The sequence below is a fragment of the Coenobita brevimanus genome, chromosome 44 (genome assembly GCF_032717465.1).
Source record: "Coenobita brevimanus isolate Jiangsu-jjx chromosome 44, ASM3271746v2, whole genome shotgun sequence".
NCBI classification, from domain to species: Eukaryota; Metazoa; Arthropoda; class Malacostraca; order Decapoda; family Coenobitidae; genus Coenobita; species Coenobita brevimanus.
In genome coordinates this window covers 2,392,436-2,414,248 of record NC_136997.1, presented here as the reverse complement: position 1 = coordinate 2,414,248, position 21,813 = coordinate 2,392,436, and the positions used below count along the sequence as shown (strand labels likewise).

The 21,813-nt window shown below is 42.2% G+C and overlaps 1 protein-coding gene across 1 annotated transcript in view; it reads left to right on the top strand.

The window, feature by feature from the left end:
• Positions 1-21,813, top strand: part of LOC145398212 (putative glutamate receptor) — a 182,338-nt gene that overhangs the window by 141,491 nt on the left and 19,034 nt on the right. The window contains exons 4-5 of the mRNA XM_080271166.1: positions 18,277-18,520; positions 18,992-19,141. Of these exons, the coding sequence (XP_080127292.1) occupies positions 18,277-18,520; positions 18,992-19,141 (394 nt within the window). The remainder of the gene's footprint in view (positions 1-18,276; positions 18,521-18,991; positions 19,142-21,813) is intronic.

Genomic DNA, 21,813 nt, shown 5'->3' with positions numbered 1-21,813 from the left:
AGGAACACCATTGTTGATAGAACTAGGAGACGAACGATGGTCGTCTACAACAGCGGCTATAGAACGACCAGAAAGGAAGCTAGCGATGAAAGCACAGATAGAAGGATAGAACCCGTAAGAGGGCAGTTTGGAAATTAAAGATTTATGCCAGACTCGATCGAAAGCCTTTGAGATGTCAAATGCAATGGTAAAGCTTTCGCCAAAGTCCCGAAAGGAGGATGACCAGGAGTCTGAAAGGTAGATGAGAAGATTACCAGTGGAGCATCCCTGACAGAACCCATACTGACGATCAGAAAAAAAAGTTTGTGATCGGAAAGATGCCTTAAAATTTTTCTATTGAGAACTGACTCAAAAACTTTTGAAATACAGGACCTTAAAGCAATTGAACAACAGTTGGAGGGTTGGGAGTGGTCACCCTTCTTTGGGACTGGTTGAATGAGAGCAAACTTCCAGCAAGAAGGAAAAGCACAATTTGACAGACAAAGGCGAAAGAGTTTGCCTAGGCAGGGTGTAAGCACAGAAGCACAGTTCTTGAGAACAGCTGGAGGGACTCCATCAGGCCCATATGCCTTGTTAGTATTGAGGCCAGTGATGGCAGAAAATACATCAGCTGAAGAAATTTTAACATCAGCCATGAGGAAGTCAGAGGGGGGAAGTGATGGAGGAACAGCACCGGAATCGTCAAAGGTGGAAATGGAGGAGAAAGTCTGTGCGAAATGATCTGGTTTATCAGTAGAGGAAGTAGCTACAGAATCATCAGAGTAGAAAAGAGGAGGGAAGGATGATGAGGTAAAGTTGTTAGAAAGGTTTTTGGCAAGGTGCCAGAAGAAGCGGGAAGAATTGGAGTTGGAGAGTTGAGAGCATTTAGTATGGATGAAATTATTTTTAGCAAAGCAAAGAACAGACTTAGCACGATTCCGGGCAGAAATGTAAAGATGATGTGATTCAGGGGTGGGTTGGCTCCGGTACCTTTTGTAGGCCATCTCCTTGTTGCTGACAGCATTAGAACAAGCGTGAGAGAACCAAGGCTTTTTTGCGTTAGACAAAGGATACAAGAAAGGAATGTATGCTTCCATACCCGAGAGAATAACCTCCGTAATGCGCAAGGCACACTCAGAATGCTCCCGGCCATGGAAGCAATAATCATTCCAGGGAAAATCAAAGAAGTACTGCCTGAGGGCCTCCCAATCCGCGGCTCCAAAATACCGCAGACGACGTTTCCCTGGAGGGTCCACAGGCCGTACCGGAGTGATAGGACAGGTTAAGGTGATAAGGTTGTGATTGGAGGAGCCCAACAGAGAGAAAAGATTCACAGTGTAAGCAGAAGGATTAGTTGTAAGGAAGGTCAAGTATGTTGTAGCTCTGTCCAAGGCGGTCTGGGATACGGGTAGAGTGCTGTACAAGCTGCTCTAGGTCATTAAGGATAGAAAAGATGTAGGCTTGTTCATCAGGTAGATCAGTGAAAGGAGAGGAGAGCCAAAGGTGGTGGTGAATTTGAAATCTCCTAAAATGGAGATATCAGAGAAAGAAGAAATGGATAGAATGTGTTCCATCGTAGAAGTAAGATAGTCGAAAAATTTGTGATAGTCAGTAGAATCAGGGGATAAGTTAACAGCACAGATATATTTAGTCAGAGAATGACAGGAAAGCCGAAGCCAGAGTGTAGAGAATTCAGAAGAATCGAGTTCAGGAACACGAGAGCAAGATAAATCGTTGCGTATATATACACAACAGTCACCTTTGGCTTAGAAATGAGTATAGAGAAAGGAGGAGGATACAGAAAAGGGTTTGCTGTGAGTTGCCTCAGACAGCTGAGTCTCAGTTAGAAAGAGAAGGTGAGGTTTAGAGAAGGAGAGGTGGTGCTCAACAGATCGAAAGTTAGAGGAAAGGTTGTGAATGTTGCAGAAATGAAGAAGTTAGTCAGATAGTGGTTTCAGGCAGCTCAATTTGTCACTGGGAGAGGGGCGGAAGGTGGGAGCATTTATGGTCCCCCCTCCTGGGGACTCCAAGGCTCAGTCTTGAGACGCCATGATTTTTTTGAATTTTGGAAAAGGAAGTGTAGTGTGTACTGTGCATGTAGTTTGATGTAGATAGTTAGAGAAATTTGTATTGGAGAGCATGCTGACCTACTCTCTGTGTAACTGAGACACTGAAAAAGTTCAGCAAAGGGGGATGGTCAGGAACTAGTCCTGAGGGCTGATGAAACGGGAGCTCCAGCACTCCTTGTCATCAGTTTTCCATCCACTTCGAGAGTACTGCATAAGCTCAAATTAGTTATGTCGGATCCCGCAAGGGATCAACACGTGATACGTATCTTTTCCCAGTATTTTCGCAATTTAATAACCAAACCAACTTGGACTACATCTCAATACTTTTGCATTTCAATAACCAAATCAGCTTCTCCCCTATCGCATTAATAATAATCAATAAATGATGAAGCTTAACTCACAATGTACAGGTACCCGGTCCTGCATAAAAGCATTAAGAAAAAGGGGGGGGGGGGGATGATGGAGCTGTATTGAAACAAACGTCCATCCGTCACGATAGTATCCCTCGATTTTTCATACAAGGAACAAATCACGATTGAGGCGTACGGTGGTCCGAAGAAGTAATGGCAGAGATTCACGTTGCTTCAGTCACGGTACTGCCACACGTTCAATGAAAATTTAGTGAATATAAAGTAAAAACTTCGTGCCTTCACGACATCTTCTATATATATATATATATATATATATATATATATATATATATATATATAAATATATATATATATATCACGTTAAGAATAATGCAAAATGGATAAAATGACCCAATTAAAACATTTAGGTACGTCTCCTGCTTTGAATGAATGTAAAATGTATTATTTCTCGCGTGGCATGCAGTAGAACCCCAAGTTTCTGATGTATTTGCTTCCCAGGATTTAAAATACAGATGCTCTAGTTTTGAAGACCAGCTAAGAAAAATTCTTGTGACTGCAGTAGAGTACCGTATTTTCAAATGCTTTGGTGGTGATACAGCAGCAAGAAGGATGCCACAACAATGAAATTATGATTAGGATACCCTACCCGAGGTAGCAGCTACACCTTTGTGCCTTTTATTCCTTGTCTTCCCCTTACTTATAATAATTATATTTTGCTATTTTATTTCCAACTGATGCAAAATTACTTGCAGTTGTAAGGAAGTATGGCAGAATTTACCTTTTTCTCTTACATTAAACAATAAAGAAGACCAAAACATGAGGTTATAAACTCGTGCAATGCAAAAGCACATTCTTTTGGTCTATCTTTTAATCTCTAATGTCTTTCTCTTTATTTGAGCCGATATGTCCTGCTTAACTGAAAATGCTGTTTTTAAATATTTGAACTCAGTGATGTGTTTATGAACCTCTGTATTTTATTACTCTTGCCCATCGTTTACGCACTGAGATTACTAGCCAGTGACATAAGTTGGCATTCTCTAAGCAGCTCCGACTCTTAGCACATTTTCGAGGTTCTTTCCTTATATTCCATTTACTGATAGTCCTCTGGCTTATATTAAGTCTTCCAGAGATTGTTCATAATGGAAAACTGGACACATGCTGTGTAATAAAGGCATGTCTTTGAGAAAAAGTTGTCTCCTTTCGTGCTTGTTGATCGAATCATTTAAAACAGCCTATTAACATAGGCACTTTCCTACTTTCTGTCGTCGTCCATGGAGACAACTGACACTGAAATAAATGACTTTAAAATATTCTCTAGTATTGTAACGGAAATTATTGTTACGTCTCTGTCCCACACAGACACAGGCTCCAACAGCAGTAGTTCAGTATAGGAAGGACGTTGCCCAGTGAGTTGTTCTTCCTATGGTCAGAATTTCGGTGTACAGTACACAAGATCACATCAGGCGTCGTAAAAAACACTGGCTTAAGTTTACTGTCATTATTTTCCAGATAATTTCACTTCACTGTTCTCACAGGTACAGGAGCTATACAATCTGCACAAACTGCAGTTACACTTAATGCTTCCATCTTCACTTTACTGTTTTCACAAGTACCGGAACTAAAAAATTTGGAACTACGCTGCACTGGCACTGAACTGAACTCAGACTGGACTAAAAGCTGAGTGAAACTGCTCTAATCCCTTCCCCATCCTTATATACCCTTATATATCTCAAAGCTTCTAGTATACTCTAGCACATACAGTTACCAAATCAGAGACATCCAAAACATGCCTGAGTTTTCTTACAATGCATAACACTCTAAATTCTTTAGCATAGAAACTGATATAAAAATTACATGATTTAATGAACAATCACATAAAACATTACAGAAAAAAAACAAAAATTAATGCATAACTTACAAAACAAATCCGGTCACAAACAACAGGCTAACTTTCAACTCTGACACGTAGCAGAACTACGAGAATCATCAGGAATTTTCAAGCACAGTCTAACTATGGTATGGCAACTATAAATTGGCGACTAGGGTGTGGGCGCAAACCTCTGTACAATGATGCCACGTTTTTCATACCCCCCCCCCTCTCTCTCTCTCTCTCTCTCTCTCCTGGGGGGAGATGTGCGTCACCCTGGGGAATTTTGTTTATTTTATGAGTGACTTATAAACTTATGCTTTCATTCTTTATTTTGTTTTTATTATATCTCATTATATTTAAAAATATTTATTATTGTTTTACATATGTTGCCAGATGACCTAGCTGTTGCAGCGCCATGATTTGTTTTCACTCAATCGTTCTCTCCCTCCTTCCTTTCCTCCCTTCCTCCATCTCTCCCTCAGCTTGACATTGCACTCAACATTGCCCCTGTCTTGCCTTCCCTCTCTCTCTCTCTCTCTCTCTCTCTCTCTCTCTCTCCTGGGGGTAGATGTGCGTCACCCTGGGGAATTTTGTTCCTTTTATGAGTGACTCTTATAAACTCATGCTTTCATTTCTGTATTTGGTTTTTATTATATCCAATTATATTGAAAAATATTTATTATTGTTTTACATATGGCGCCAGATTACCTCGCTGTTGCGAGTGCCATGATATGTTTTCATTCAATCACTCTCTCCCTCCTTCCTTCCCTCCCTTCCTCCATCTCTCCCTCAGCCTGACAATGCACTCAGCACTGCCCATGGCCTGTCTACTCTCTCTCTCTCTGTCTGTCTCTCTCTCTCTCTCTCTCTCTCTCTCTCTCTCTCTCTCTCTCTCTCTCTCTCTCTCTCTCTCTCTCTCTCTCTCTCTCTCTCTCTCTCTCATCTATGGTATATTAGGATATATTTTGGTTATTTTCTGTTGCATTATATTGTAGATATTGTTAATTTGACTTTATTCCCACACCACCCAGGAGGTCAAAGTCTTAGCGTGTTCTTTTTTCAAGAGGTGTCTTCAACAGGCCTATTCCTCTGTCTCTCACAGAAGAGTTACGTTGAATCCTCATCAGAAGATGTGAGAGTGACAGTGAAAGAATCAAAGAAATGGTCAATCACCACATCTTTCCATCATCTTCTTGCAGTTTTTCTGCGTGCCTGACAGCATTCTTCTAGTTCTCTACTATAATGTTGTTGATTGATTCATGGACGAGTGGCTTCAAATCTGCAATCCTTAATGTATTCCTTTTGGACACATAGCCTTTAGCCTGTGCCCAAATCAGTCCAATTGTATTTTATTGGCAGTGGTAAGGTGGTAGGTGTACAACCCTATGTCCGTGCTCTGAGGCCGTCTTGTCAATCACGAAGTTGGTATCAGCATCTGCGATGTGACAAGTCACAAGGTGCATGAGTTCCGCCTTGAGAAGGCCTTCTGGCACTTTTAAACCCTTCTTTTCCTGCCATTCTCTAATTGTAGTTTTGTTGCTTGCAGAAGTTGGAGGCTTATGTATTTTGCTTGAGTGATTTGATGCATTATCCATCACAATAATTGAAGATGGAGGAATGTTAGGTAACAGTTGAGTCTGAAACCGCTTTTAAGAGGTGTCGGCATTCATTTGATCATGATAATCGCGGACATTTTTTGCCTGGAAAACAAGGGCGGCTCCAGGAACAAATCCATTTTTTGTTCCGGTGTGCAGAAGAATCAAGAGGGCACTTTTCCCTGTGGGCACCCTAACTCCCACAGCCTTTTCTGCATTGCTATCTACCCAGCATTTGGAAACTATGTAGTTCCGATTAATCCATGTCTCGTTTAAGTAGATGATATTTTTGTCCGAACTTCTAAGTGCCCTCATTTCTCTCAAGAACTTGCACCGTGCATAAGTTAAATCACTGCGTTCCATTAGGAATTCCGTCCATTAACATTTGCATAGCGAAAACCGAGATTCTTGAGAACCCTTCTTAAAATCTCACAGCTGCCAGGATAGGAAAGGTTAGTCTTCATTTCCTCTTGAATTTTTTCAACTGTGGGGATTTCTTTCCTCTCATAAAAATTTAAAACTGTTCTGCGCAGCACACCTTCATTGAAGTTATCAAAAAAATCCGTAACAGGTGTTGCCCGTTTCCTTTTCTTGGGTGATATAAACTTGGGAGACTGATTTTTCCTCATTATCTCTTGCAGCTTTGCAAATTCTCTCAACCGTTCTTTCGCTGATTTTCGTTGCTGGAGCTGTTCAACAGGTAGCCTTCACACAAGTTGAAACCAGCCAGTTTTTCACAGCTGCTACCTTATTTGGATCAGTACGAATGCTGCCCTCACCCACAATGTGTCCCAGGAACTTCTCTCCCTTCTGGAACATGTAGCGCCTCTTGGGTTTCATGCTGAGGTGCACTACCTGGATCCAGTTGAGCACCTCTGACATCCTCTCGAATTCCTGGTCGAAAGTCCACCCTCAGGCAGTACTTCTTTGATTTTCCCTGGAATGATTATTGCTTCCATGGCAAGGAGCCATCTGGGTGTGCCTTGCACATTGCGGAGATTATTCTCTCGTGCATAGAAGCATACATTCCATTCTCATATCCTTTGACTAATGCATGAAAGCCTTGGTTTAATCACGCTTGTTCTAATGCTGTCCGCAACAAGGAGAGGGCCTCTAAAAGGTATGCAACAAGGAGAGGGTCTATAAACGGTACCGGAGCCAACCCACCCCTGAATCACATCTTTTATACGTTTCTGCCCGGAATCGTGCTAAGTCTGTTCTTCGCTCTGCTAAAAATAATTTCGTACAAAATGCTCCCAACTCTCTAACTCGAATTCTTCCCGCTCATTCTGGCACCTTGCCAAAAACGTTTCTAACAACTTTACCTCATTATCCTTCCCTCCTCTTTTCTACTCTGATGGCTCTGTAGCTATTTCTTCTACTGATAAAGCAAATCTCTTCACTCAGACTTTCTCCTCCAATTCCACCTTAGACGATTTTGGTGCTGTTCCTCCATCACTTCCCCCCTCTGACTTCCTCATGGCTGATATTAAAATTTCTTCAGCTGATGCATTTTCTGTCATCACAGGCCTCAATACCAATAAGGCATATGGGCCTGATGGAGTCCCTCCTGTTGTTCTCAAGAACTGTGCTTCTGTGCTTACACCCTGCCTAGGCAAACTCTTTTGCCTTTGTCTATCAACTTGTACCGTTTCTTCTTGCTGGAAGTTTGCCTTAATTCAACCAGTCCCAAAGAAAGGTGACCATTCGCACCCTCTAACTATCGTGCAGTTGCTTTAACATCCAGTATCTCAAAAGTTTTTGAGTCTATTCTTTATAGAAAAAATTAAAGCATTTTCCTATCACAACCTTCTTTCTCATCGTCAATATGGGTTCCGTCAAGGACGCTCCACAGGCGGTCCTTTCAGACTCCTGGTCATCCTTCTTTCGGGACTTTGGCGAAAGCTTTGCCATTGCACTTGACATCTCAAAGGCTTTCGATTGAGTCTGGCATAAATCTTTAATTTCCAAACTGCCCTCTTACGGGTTCTATCCTTCTATCTGTGCCTTCATCTCTAGCTTCCTTTCTGGTCGTTTTATACCCGCTGTTGTAGACGGCCATCGTTCTTCTAGATCTGTTAACAGTGGTGTTCCTCAGGGCTGTGTCCTATCACCAATCCTCTTCCTTTTATTCATCAATGACCTTCTAAGCTGTACATCTAACCCTATACACTCATACACTGATGATCCACCCTTCACCTCTCCATTCGATTCCCGCAACGTTCATCTCAGCAGTTACTTCAGCAAACAAGGGATGAGGCTATGGCACACCTAATGTCTAACTTGGCTCGTATCTCTGACTGGGGTAAAAATAATCTGGTTGTTTTTAATGCATCAAAGACTCAGTTTTTGCACCTATCAACCCGACAATATCATCCACAGGTATACCCACTAATGTTTAATAATATTCAGCTTAATCCTGCATCATCATTGAACATGCTTGGGGTTTCATTTACTCAGGACTTAGCTTGGAAAGATCATATTACATCTCTTGTAAAATCTGCTTGCAAGAGATTGGGTGTGCTAAGCCGACTCCGTTCTTTCTTTACCCCTGCAGAACTGTTGACTCTATACAGGGGTTTTATCCGCCAATGTGTGGAGTACAACTCTCATGTGTGGGGAGGCTCCCCACATACAGCTCTTCTGAATAGGGTGGAGGCAAAGGCTTTTCGTCTCATTAACTCTCCTCCTCTTACTGACTCCCTTCAACCTCTGTCTCTTTGCTGCACTGTTGCATCTTTATCTCTTTTCTATCGCTACTTCAATGGTCACTGTTCCTCTGAACTGTCTGCATGTATTCCTCCACCTCTATGACGGGCGCGTAGCACCCGTCTAGCAGCAAACTCTCACCCCTTTTCTGTCCAACTCTCTAATGTAAGAGTTAACCGTTGCTCCCAGTCCTTCATTTATGCAGCAGGTCAACTGTGGAACTGTCTCCCTCTGTCTGTATTTCCTGCTTCCTATGATCTCCAGTCTTTCAAACGCAGTGTGTCCAGGCATCTCAAAATGAATGGATCTTGAATTTGGTTCTCTCCAGTATTTTGTTTTTCTCTTGGAAGGAACAGTTTTGCGGGCTCGTTGCCTTTGATTGCTTCTTCCTCACATAAAAAAAAAAAACATAGATGAGAGCTGTCTGCCAGTGCAGGCCATCCAGTACGCGATCCATGATATACTCAAAAGTGGCTTGGGCATTGCATAGTCCAAATGAAATAACTTTAAACTGCCATAAACCCCACCTATATGGAAAGACTGTTTTTGCCTTGTTCTTCTCTACAAACTTGACTTGCTGATATCCTGCTTTCATATCTAGAGTGGAGAACCACTTGGCTCCAGACAGAGCATGCATCGTGTCATCAAACCTTGGCAAGGGGTATGCATCCTTTGCGGTCACTTCATTCAGGGCTCGATAATCCACACAGCAACTTACCGTCCCATACTTCTTCCTTGCCAGAACCACTGCTGATGCCCATGGCCTGCAGGACTTTTCTACCACTCCTTGACTTTGGAGATTCTCCATTTCTTGCCAATGGGCTGGCGTAATTCTTTGCGCTGGCGTTTAATCAGGCGGTGATCCCCGGTGTCTATACAATGCTCCACCAGATCAGTGCACACTAGGTATAGGTCTCCAGTGGAAAAGACATTAGCAAACTTCGTCAGCAGCTGCCTCAACTTCACCACTTGTGAGTCATCCAGGCAATGGCAACTCCTTGAAAATAGGTCTTGTAAGGGGTCTGGCAGATACCCATCTTCTTTAACCACATTCCTTTTACAGGCCTTCCTCTGATGCCACTCAGGGTCCACCACCTGGCACAGTCCCACAAATTCTTCCTCATTCATCTTATGTGTCTCACGGGAGAAATTGGCCACCACGACCGGCATTTCACTTGCACCTGTTTCCATCAAAGTTCTCCCACCATCACTCCAGCCTTCATCATGCACCGTCCATCAGGCTCCACCATCCCTAGAAAGCTGTCAAAAGAGCCACTCATCTTGCACGCACTGGAGCAATAGTTCTGATCTTGGTGCGAATAGTTCTGATCTGTAGTGCGAAGCGCCCTCACCTCGCCACCAGAACTGGTATGTCTCATTGCCGTGACAGGAACAGACTTTCCATGAACCTTGAGCTTCATGGAGCAAAAGCCCAGCTCACATCCCACGGACATCAGATAGTCCAGACCAAAAATGCAAGGATCCTCCATCACAGCTACATGGACTGGAAGCGTGGCCTCTTGCCCTGCCACTTAATCCGGACATCCAAGGGTCCCCTCAGTTCTGCACAGTGCCCAGTTATGCCACACAACTGTTCTGATGACTCAGGCAGATACCGATGATGTAACACATCAGTCCTCACAAAAGTCTGCTCTGTGACTGAGTGAATCACCAGGGAACACTTCTTGCCATCTATTCACCCATCTACTCACACACTGTCCATCACAGTTTTCTTGCATTTTCTCGTTGGTGGGGCTACTTGAGAAAAGCCTGCTGGTGGTTGTCCCTTAATACCAGCCTCACTAGTTTTCTGCTTCTTTCTGGTCTTCTGCAGCCTTCTTCTTATCCTCCTTTTTCTTCCTTGGACACTCAAAACTGGTATCCCACCTCCCTACATGTCCAAAACCCTTTTGTTACAGTTGTAGATTTCCTTGCACCACTCTGTTCTTGCTCAGTCATCCTTTTCTGAAAATCGTCCTTCTTTTGTCCCGGTTTCCCGCAGAACCAGCAACCTCCACCAGTCTTCTCCTGTTCCCCCTTCCACTTATAGCAGTCTTCTTTCCTATGTTTTGGCTTTTCACAGTACCAGCATTTCATTCAATTTTTTCTCCTTCACGTACCTGACCCTATCTTGCCTTGAATCCTGCACTGTGACATGCCTGAAAAGTGGACATACTGGACCTGACATAGGACTCAAACTCTGGAGCCCTGGCTAGTGATTCTTGCATGCTTCTGGGTTGTGCCTGCTTCACCAGCATTTTCAACTCTGATCTGTCAAGGGCATTGATGAACTGGTCCATCAGAGTAGTAGCCAAGAGACTAGGTGCTGCTCCAAGGTATGCCTTGTATGCCATACTCTCCAGGTTATGAGCAAGCTGCTGTAGGGATTCGCCCCAAGACCGTACACGTGTCTGGAATCTTGCTCTGTAAACCTCAGTCTGGTACATGGTCCCATATCTGTGTTCCAGTACTTCTACAAAGGACTGATAACTGTTCCTCTCCTCCACTGACATCTGGCCCAGACTTTCCATTGCAGCACCCTTAAGTCTAGTAGCAATCTAAACTGCCCTCTGCCTCTCATCACAACCATTCTAATCAGCAAGTAACTCAAACTGTGCCCGGTAAGCTTCCCAAGATATTCTAGCATCAATTTCTTGAGGCTTCTTTTAATTGGACCCCATTATAGCCATGCACTTCACTGGTTTGGGGCCTAAAAACTGGGACATTATAATTAAGTCCAAGAATTAAATCTCCTACATTCTAATTATTCAGCCCTGTAATGCTATCTTTAAATGCTTGGGATCCATCAAGATTCATCAAACACTGTCCATTCATTTCATATGCTCCTTGTACACTGACTTGAGACTCCGCAGTGCAACATTTCTCTACAACTTCAGTTCTCTGTCTAGTTATCTTCACATGGTCGACTACATGCTTCAGCTAGTTATTTACATGCTAAGTGCATTCCATCACTATTCCCTCATTAATCTTCAGCTGGTTGTCTACATGCTGTCTGCACTCCATTATTATTTCCTCACTAAATCTTCAGCTGGTCGTCTACATGCTTTAGTTGATCTATTAGATGCTGTCTGAACTCCACCACGTTATTGCTTACCTTACACTTCTGCTTTTGTAGCTCCTTCAACTATTGCTGCTCTTCCTTCATTTCCCTCATAAAAGCATCTAGCTGTCCTTGCATCCTCAGCTGTAATTCCCTCTGTTGCTCCTGTAATGCCTCTTGAGGCTGTTCATATCGTTCTTTCTGTTCTTCTCTTTGTGCCTCTATCTGTTCACTCTGTGCTTGCAATTGTACTTTGATTTCTTTCTTGAGTTATTTTTGTCCTTCACATTGTGCCTGCAATCGTTCTTTGAGTTCTTTCTCTCCTTCATTTTGAGCCTGTATTTTTTTTTTCTGTCCTTCATTATGAGCCTGTAATTATTCTTTGATATCTTTCTGTCCTTCGTTTTGTGCCTATAGTTGTGCTTGTAATAGCTTCATAATTGCACCCAGCGATGTCTCCTGCTTAGCTCAGCCTCTTGTCTGTAAATCTTCTGCCTCATGTCAAAGGTTAGACTAACTGCAGCCCTTAATGATCCACACTCCTGACACCATTCTCACGTCCCTGTACCACATGCCACAGGCATCAACAGCAGTAGTTTAGTATAGGGAGGATATTGCCAAGCGAGTTGTTCTTTCTCTGGTCAGCCTTTTGGTGTACAGTACACCAGATGAGCTCAGGGATCGTAAATAAACACTGGCTTTAGTTCACTGTCTTTATTTCCAAACAAGTAAACTTAATGCTTTCCAATTTCACTGTTTTCACAAGTACAGGAGCTATATAATCTGCACAAACTGCAATTACACTTAAGGCTTGCCAACTTCACTTCACTATTTTCACAAGTACCGGAGCTGTAATATCTGGAATTACACTGCACTGACACTGAACTAAACTCAAAAAGAACTGAATTCTGACTGAAACTGCTCTAGTCCCTTCCCAATCCTCATATAGCCTTACATTACTCTCAAAGCTTCTAGTATACTCTAGCACCTACAGATACCAAATCTGAGACATCCAAAACATGCCAGAGTTTTCTTACACTGCATAACAACTTAAATTCTTTAGCACAGAATCTGAGATAAAAATTACATGATTTAATGAACAATCACAAAAATAAAACATTATAAAGAAAAAGAGCTCAAAAATTAATGTTAACTTACAGAATAACTCTGCTTAGAAACAGCAGGCTGACTGACAACTCTGACAGGTAGCGGAACTACGAGAATCATCAGGAATTCTCCGGCACAGTCTAACTACCGTAGCAATCCAGCTTCTCAACATTGTTTTATAAGTGATAATGCCTAAATTTAATTGTTTACAAAGCCCTTTTCTTTTAAGTCTGACGTTACTGAAAACTTATTACATGTTATCATACTAGATTTGAACTCCTCAGATTGTTACTGAGTGTCTGTGAGCGATAGTTCTGACATTTCATTTAATTCTGTTTAGGATATCCAATTATTGTAACTAACAAATTGCTTGATACAATTTTGAAATATACTGGTACTTTGGCATTTACTTACTGTAAAAGTTTTACATAACAGTTTTCACCTTGTTAAGAGAAGGAGTATGTGCAGTATTGCTCTCCTAAATCTTCTGGATACTCTGCCGTCATTTCGTAGGGCGACTGTGCAATCCTCGTGTGTTTTTATGTTCATATTTTATATTTTATCCTTATAATTATTTGTTACTTTTAACAATTGTGTGTGTGTGTGTGTGTGTGTGTGTGTGTGTGTTCTTACCTACCTAATTGTTCTTACCTAATTTTATCTTTACAGGAATGAGTCAAGCTCGTACTGTCCCGTGTCTTAAATATATTTATCGTACATATCCTTAAATTTGTGAATTGTTTTGGCACACACTATTTCATTCGGTAGTGCATTCCATTGATCAATTGCTCTGTTTGGGAAACTGAATTTTTTTACGTCTTTATCACCTCTCTTCTTATGCAGTTTTTTGCAGTGTCCTCTTGCTGATGCTTCTCCATATGTTAAGTAATCATTTATGTCTATTTTCTCCTTCCCTGATATGCACTTATATAGCATTATCATGTCACCTCTTTTCCTTCTCTCCTGTAGTGTTGGTAGATTCAGTTTATTTAGTCTTTCTTCGTAGCTTAGGTCCCTTAAGCTTGGTATCCATCTTGTAGCGGCCCTTTGAACTTTTTCAATCTTGTCTATATGCTTTTTGAGATGAGGACTCCAGACTACTGATGCATATTCCAGGGTTGGTCTAATGAATGATGTTATTATCCTTCTTAGCATGTCTTCATTTATGTATGTGAATGCTATTCTCATATTTGCAAGCAGTGTATACATGTTCCGTACCTTCTCGCTGATGTGGTCAGACGGAGATAGTCTGTTATTGCTAATCACACCTAGGTCTTTCTCTCTTTCTGATGTGTATAGGGTTTTATTTCCTAACTTATAATGAGAAAAAGGCAGAGTATAAGAGAGAAGTGGAGGAACGATTGGGCAAATATGAATTGGAGCAGATAGGAGATGTGGAAGGTGTGTGTAAGATATTTACAGAAGAAATATGTGCAGCATGTGATGTTGTGTGTGGAAGGAAGAGAAGACGGAGGGGGGTACAAGGAACAGCGTGGTGGACTGAAGAGGTGAAACAGGCTGTGGCACAAAAGAAGAAAGCATACAATGAATGGATGAGAAATAGGGGCGTGGAAGAAGTTGAGAGGCGGAAGAGAGAGTTATATGTAGAAAGAAAGACAGAGGTGAAAAGATTAGTAAGAGAGAGTAAGAAGAGAGTGGATGAGGAATTTGGAAGAAATTTGAGTGTAAAGTGGAGGGACTGTAAGAAAATGTTCTGGAGAGAAGTGAAAAGAGTAAGACAGGGTGGAAGTGAAGTTAGCAGGGGAGTGAAAGATAAAAATGGTAGATTACTAGTGGAGAAGGGAGAAAAAGTGAACAGATGGAGAGAACACTTTAAGGAATTGTTGAACGTAGAGGATGGAAGTAAAGCGAGTATAAGTGGCTGGGGAATGGCTGGGAGAAGGAGGGAGGTGAGAAGACAGGAAGAAATCAGTAGGAAAGAAGTTGTGGAAGCAATGAAGAAAGTTAAATCGGGGAAAGCCCCAGGAATTGATGGAGTGTGTGGTGAAATGCTGAAGCATGGGGGAGAGATAGTAGTAGAATGGATGTGGAAGATGTGCAGATTGGCCTGGGAGGAAGGTAGAGTCCCGGAGGATTGGAAGTCATGTATAATTATTCCCATGTACAAAGGAAAAAGAGAAAAAGAAATGTGTGGTCATCATAGGGGCATTTGTCTTCTTAGTATAATAGGAAAAGTGTATGGTTGGATACTTATAGACAGAGTTAGAGAAAGAACAGAGAAACTAGTTGGAGAAGAAGAGGGAGGCTTTAGGAAGGGAAGAGGTTGTGTAGATCAGATATTCATTCTTAGATCTTTAGTGGAAAAGTTTCTAGAGAAGGGAAAGAAGTTGTATGAGGCTTTCGTGGATTTGGAGAAAGAATATGACAGGGTGGATAGACAAGGATTGTGGAAAGTGTTAAGAATATATGGAGTAGATGGGAAGTTGTTGAATGCTGTGAAGAGTATGTACGATGGTGCGAAGGCTGCAGTGCGTGTGGATGGTGAACTAAGTGAATTTTTCTCTTTGAAAGTTGGGTTGAAACAGGGATGTGTCATGTCTCCGTGGTTGTTCAATCTGTACATGGATGGGGTAATAAAAGAGGTACAAGGTAGGGTAGTGGATGTTGGAGTGGCCCTGGTGAGAGAGGATAGTGTTTGGAAACTCCCTGTATTGTTGTTTGCAGATGATACTGTGTTGTTGAGTGAAGACGAAGGGGAGCTGCAAGGCTTGGTGGATGAGTTTGAGAGAGTGTGTAAGAAACGGAATCTAAAGGTGACTGTAGGGAAGAGTAAAGTGATGGTCTTTGAGAGAGGTGAAGTTAGTGAATGTACAGCGAGGTTGGATGGTGAGGAATTGGAAAATGTGAGTACGTTTAAGTACTTGGGTAGTGTGATGAGTAAGGATGGAGGTTTGAAGGGTGAAGTGCTTGAAAGGGTACAGCAGGGAAGAAAGGTTGCTGGTTCTTTGAAAGCAGTGATAAGAAACAGGGAAGTGAGCATGGAAGTGAAAAAGTTACTACATGACAATATTGTGATACCAACTCTAACGTACGGAAGTGAAGCTTGGACATTGTTGGAAGGACACAAGTCAAGAGTGAGAGCAGTGGAAATGAGTTATTAAAGAGGAGCCTGTGGAGTCACATGGAGAGACAGGCTGACGAATGAGGATATAAAGGAGCGTTGTGGTGTGGATGTGGATGTGATAGGAAGCGTTATGAGGAACACACTGAGGTGGTTTGGCCATGTGGAAAGGATGAAGGGTGAAAGACTGTCGAAGAGAGTGTATGTGAGTGAGGTGGAGGGGGGAAGAGGTAGGGGGAGGCCGAGGATGAGATGGAGGGATGGGGTGGAGAGGTATATGAGAGAGGGGGGTGTGAGTTGGGAGCAGGGCAGTGAAATGGCAGGGGACAGGGCGACTTGGAGGCGATTTGTTTGTGGCCACCCCAAACGGGATTGAGGCGTCTGGCAATAGATAGATACATAGATAATCCCAATCAGGTCTTTTTCCACTTTTACCAAACTTGATTACATGACACTTGTCCACATTGAATTCCATTTACCATGTACTACTCCATTCATGAAGTTTATTTAATTCTTCTTGTAGCTCTTCACAAGAGTCTGTGTTAGTAATTCTCCTTTGTATTTTTGCATCATCTGCAAACATATTCAGATAGCTCTCATTTCCAGTGTTACTGTTTATATCATTTATATACACTAAAAACATGATTGGTGCCAGCACTGAACCCTGTGGTACTCCACTAGTCACTTCTTTCCATGATGAGTAGTTTCCTCTTAGTACTGTTCTCATTTATCACCTCTCTTCTTCTGCAGTGTGTGTGTGTGTGTGTGTGTGTGTGTGTGTGTGTGTGTGTGTGTGTGTGTGTGCTTTTTCCTTTTCAGGTGGCCTTACACTGAATAACAAGCCTAATGGTTTCATGTAAGCCAGGAAACCATTTACATCGGTGGGTGGTAACAATATAACCTACTCACACGTGTTCCCTGCATGCCGACAGTTGAGTTGGTGGAGGGCTAAAGCCCCTTCTAGTAAAACAACTAACTCAAAGACCAACAGTCACTCCTTCCGGGATATTGGCCTCTGGTTATAAACAGAGGGATACGTAGTGTTTTCTACGCCTAAAACGTAATGTACATTTCCTGAAGAGAATGAAGCAAACACAGCTAATGATTATTCAATTTGGTTAGTTTATAGTGTAAGGTTTCGATATTGTATGCGTTTTTTTTCTTTGGCACCTCAAACAGTGTTCATTTGATACATATAAATGAATATGGATAGAACAGAAGGATGAAGAGGAACATGATGTAACAAATTAATCTCACAAAGGAAGCTGATGAGGCTGACCTGTAATGTGCGTCCTTGATTTATTTTCCATTTCTGAGTGTTGACTTCCCCTGCTCATTTATGAAAAGAAATTTAATGATGTCGACGTCCTTTGCGCGCTGTACCTTATGTACAGGTGTGCATAGGCAAGGTGTATAGGTAGGAGGGTAGGTGGGAAGAAAAGAAGGAAGGCAGAGAGAAACGTAGAGTAATTTGTAAGGAAGTAACTCGGGAGGTAGGTAGGCAGTTAGGTTGGAATGTCGGCAGGCGAGAGGTACGTTGGTAGGTAGGTAGAAAGGTAATTAAGCAGGTGGTATTTAGGGAAAACTGACAAGAAAATGTGCAAGTTAATCTTTTAAATGCTAAGACTTCATACCAGAGATCATTGCATGATAAAAGGTCTACATACACGGCAAGAATAATACGAGACTTTGTCTTTAGGACCCTAGCATGGTATCATGTAGCAAGTACCTAAGTATGATGTTTGGTTGCTTCTGTAACGACACATATTCCATATTATGCATTATATCATACCTGGCTATTCATTCGTTTCGATACCCTCCATACTTGCCTCACAATGGATTTCCCTGCTTGTCATCCCACCACTGCCTCCCTTTCATTGCCCACTCACTGGTTTATGTCCCGTGTATGGACGGTAATCTATTCTTACCGATGTCACATATGTTAGGAATAGAATGCTTCTGTAACCATCTGACAAAATAATTCTTGATTACAATATCAGAATTGATGGTTGCGAATGTTCAATATCGTGTGAAATTTGATGATTCTATTTAATTTTGGGCAAAATAAAATGGTGACTGCTAGGCACATTTCAACTCTCCGCCAGTCAGAAATCGAGCAAATAACCAGCGATGATGTCGCTTACACAGTGCAGCCTTGCAACGTCTACGTCGCACACAGTTTTCGCAGGCCATTGCACCAAACCCAGTTACCAGAAGCAGTAGTACGTGCAAGAGCTCTGGTGCCGAAGCCGAGAGTGGTTTTAATTGTATTTCATTTTCTAGGAGACTATTTGTGCTGAAAGGATACTTATACTGTGCACTCAAGTCTAGGCAAGCTCATTCTTAAAAAAAAAAAAAAAAAAAAAAAAACTTCATTACTTACCAGTGACTAACCTTTCATTCTTGTCTCTTTCCTGACCATCTCATACTGAGACCTTCCATGATTGACTACGGAGATATAGTGCCAGAAGCCCTGAAGTCCTCCGAGAACCCCACTCTGGCAACCCTGGGGGATAAGCTGTTTCTAGACACAAACCATAATCCTTCAAACCCTTATGGATTCCTGCTTAGTAAGGTTCTTGCTAGTACTCATGCCTTGATTTGTTCTTTGGATTATCTCATCTTCACCTTGCATAAAGCAAAGGTTACGCATACCACCTACGTCTTGAACGATAAGGTAAATATCCAAGGATGGGATTCTCAAAGTTATTTACGATGTCGTATCTCAGATTGGATTTTGCAGGGTCGTTAGCAACATAAAAATCCTTCCTCGTCGTGTGTCTTTTGTCAGAAATAGTTCTTGGTTACGAGAGGAAAATTATCATGGTCATCTGTTTTGGATGGAAGGACTAAGGAGACACTTTTCGTGTTTCCAGTTCTTCCTGCAAAAACAGATCACAATCTACAACAGGGACTTGGTCGTAAATATGTTTGGGTATCCCATCCCAGCCTCGTTCGAAGTAGATTTTTATTTTGTCATAAAAGTTTTGATGTCACAATACACAATACACTTCATTAAATGAATTTGCTCCTGAAAAACGGCAGTGTTGTAATGGAACAAACATTACTTAGTGCAACTGATCTGGAGTTAAGATTTTTATGTATTTGTCATGTATAAGGAGATGGTGATTACTGTGCATCTTCACAGCTCTTCAGGGGCTACGTGACGTGGTATCTGCGACGCAACACTCCCTATACTACCATCATCTCCGATCACCTCACCCGACTAGTGGAGACCGGAATATATGCCAAGATGCTTGAAACTCATAAGGCAAAATTGACCGAAAAAGGAACTCAAGTAAGTTAATTATCATGGTACATTTCAAGCCATGTTAATTCCAACATTCATTGCAATGGATAAGGCAAAGGCCAACTGAAAGATGTTCAGTTTGCCACGTTAGTGAGCCTAGAATTTACGCAAGTGATATTATCATCTCCATTCATTTCCCTGAAATGGGCACAGGAATCCAGATTCACCGAAAACTATCAGTCACTGATGTGGGTCACAAACATTCAGTATAAATTCCTCGAAATTCTTGGTTCATCCTCCAGAAGCCAATCGATTCAGATAAAACCTCGCTTCATAATGCCTGTGAGATTGTCGTCTCACCGAAGAGTTAAAAAGGGGAATGTGATGCTTGTCATGAAATGCTGCTTACAAATATTGTGTTCCTTCCTATATTACTATGGACAATGGGAGGTTGTGTCAAAATAGTTTGCTTTAAAGTCAACACTGCGGCCTGTAGCCATGACCTGTCATCGTCATGGCCGATATTGCTAGGAGTCGGACGATTCCATTCGAATTTGTTCAGTCATTGGCCACATTTATTATTCAACTGGTATCTGATTTTACCATGTGGTACGTTAATTTCGTACAATATAGCATACACAGTGAAAAAAATTATCACTCACCATCACAAGTAAGGTGGGTAGACGGGTGGGGAAGAGCAGGGTTGGAGGGAGAGTTTCGTGTGCTTTCGTGTACTTTATTGACGTAGCCAAGGTCTACAGAATCCCAACAGGCCGGCCATAGATTGAAGCAAAAGGGAGCCTACTGCTCAGTGACTTAACGCATTTTTACCCTCACACACACACTGACCATACCCAACCCAGCTCAAAACATATCGTGAAGGAGAGGTCAGGTGCGCAGCAAACTTTTCCTTCTTGTTTCCTAGATTCTTGGACGCAACAATGCCCAGTTACTACCCTGTATAGGGGTGCAACCGCAATCTACATCATCATATTATAACCTCCACAAACAAATCACAATTCCTATCACTATCGCATAATTCCACCACACTTATGCTATTACTATCTAGCCAGAATTGTAACCACCATAATTACCACCACCAACTACCACCATTATCTATCACTTATCATACCAGCCAGGCTCAGATGTGGGCATCATCCAGCCATTTTGAGTTATCAGAAGAGACTGGATGACTCCGTCGCTGACGCCCGTCCAGGATGCAACACAGCACCCTATACTATTAAGCAGGTTGTGGAAGACTGCATTACACACAGTCACCTAGACCAACAACACAACATACATTCCTTCAGAGCTCTGTGGGAAAGCCCGATTTCGGCCGTGGCCTTCCTAAGGGACTCGGGGCTGTTCGGCTAGACTGCCTAGGGAACAACAACAACAACAACAACAACTACTACTACTACTACTACTACTACTATTACTACTACTACTTTTCATATCACCACAAAACTCATAATTTCTGCCATTGTCAACAACCACCATTACATTCATCACTAAATGCCACCATTACTACTACCAGTATCGCCACTACCTACATTTATAACTAGAAGCAGCAAAAAACACCATTTTACTATTACAGTCATTACCATGAACAGCCATTACTACGACCACCAACTATCGCCAGTACAACTACAACCAAGTACTACCACAACCACTGTTCATCTACCATCATCACTATTACCACCTCTAACAACAGCCATCATTACGACCACCACCAACTACCATCACTATCTACCGCCACAGCTACCACCATTACCACCACTGGCAACCACCATTACTACCACCACCAACTACCACCATTACTACGGCCATCAGTTACCTCTGTTACTACTTCCCATCAACTGTCACCATTACCACCAACATCAGCAACTTCCATTACTACCACCATTTCGTCACCATCAGTTGCCACCATTATTGACACCATTACATCATCAATTTCCACCATTATTGCCACCATGACAACATCAACTACCCCCATTATTGCCACCATTACTCCATCAATTGTCACCATTATTGCCACCATTACACCATCAGTTACCACCATTACTACCGTCAACTACCACCATTAGCACCAATAACAACTACCGCCATTACTACAACCAGCAACTCCCACCAGTTCCACAATCATCAACTACCACCAATATTTCCATCACCAACTACCACTAATACGACCACCGCCAACTGCCACCATTACTATCACCATCACCTGCAACCATTACTACCACCGACAACTAACACTCTCAGTAAAAATAAATAAATAAATAAATAAATATTATGGAATCTGCTTGTCAGTTCATCTTCTAATGACAGGAAGGCCTGACATTCTGTATATCTGCCTATTTGCAGTACATTTCAAGGTTACTATGGTCCACGAGTGTTCCTTGACCATTTACATATATTTCCTACGAACACAGGTAAACAGGTTAGCCGATATCACAGCAGGAAATACAGCTTATACACAAGAACCTCGGGGCCCCAACATGCCAGTCAGCACTTGTCCAAACTAAGCCGTCTCTGAACCACTTATCTCTTTAGACAGGTCGCAAAACACTTGCCCAAATGAGAACCGTTACTGAACAGCTACAACCACCACCACCACCACAGTCAAAGCTACCACTACCACCAACACCACTACCACAGCTACCACCACTACCATCACCTCAACTACCACCAATACCATGATCACAGCTGTCACCAGGGGC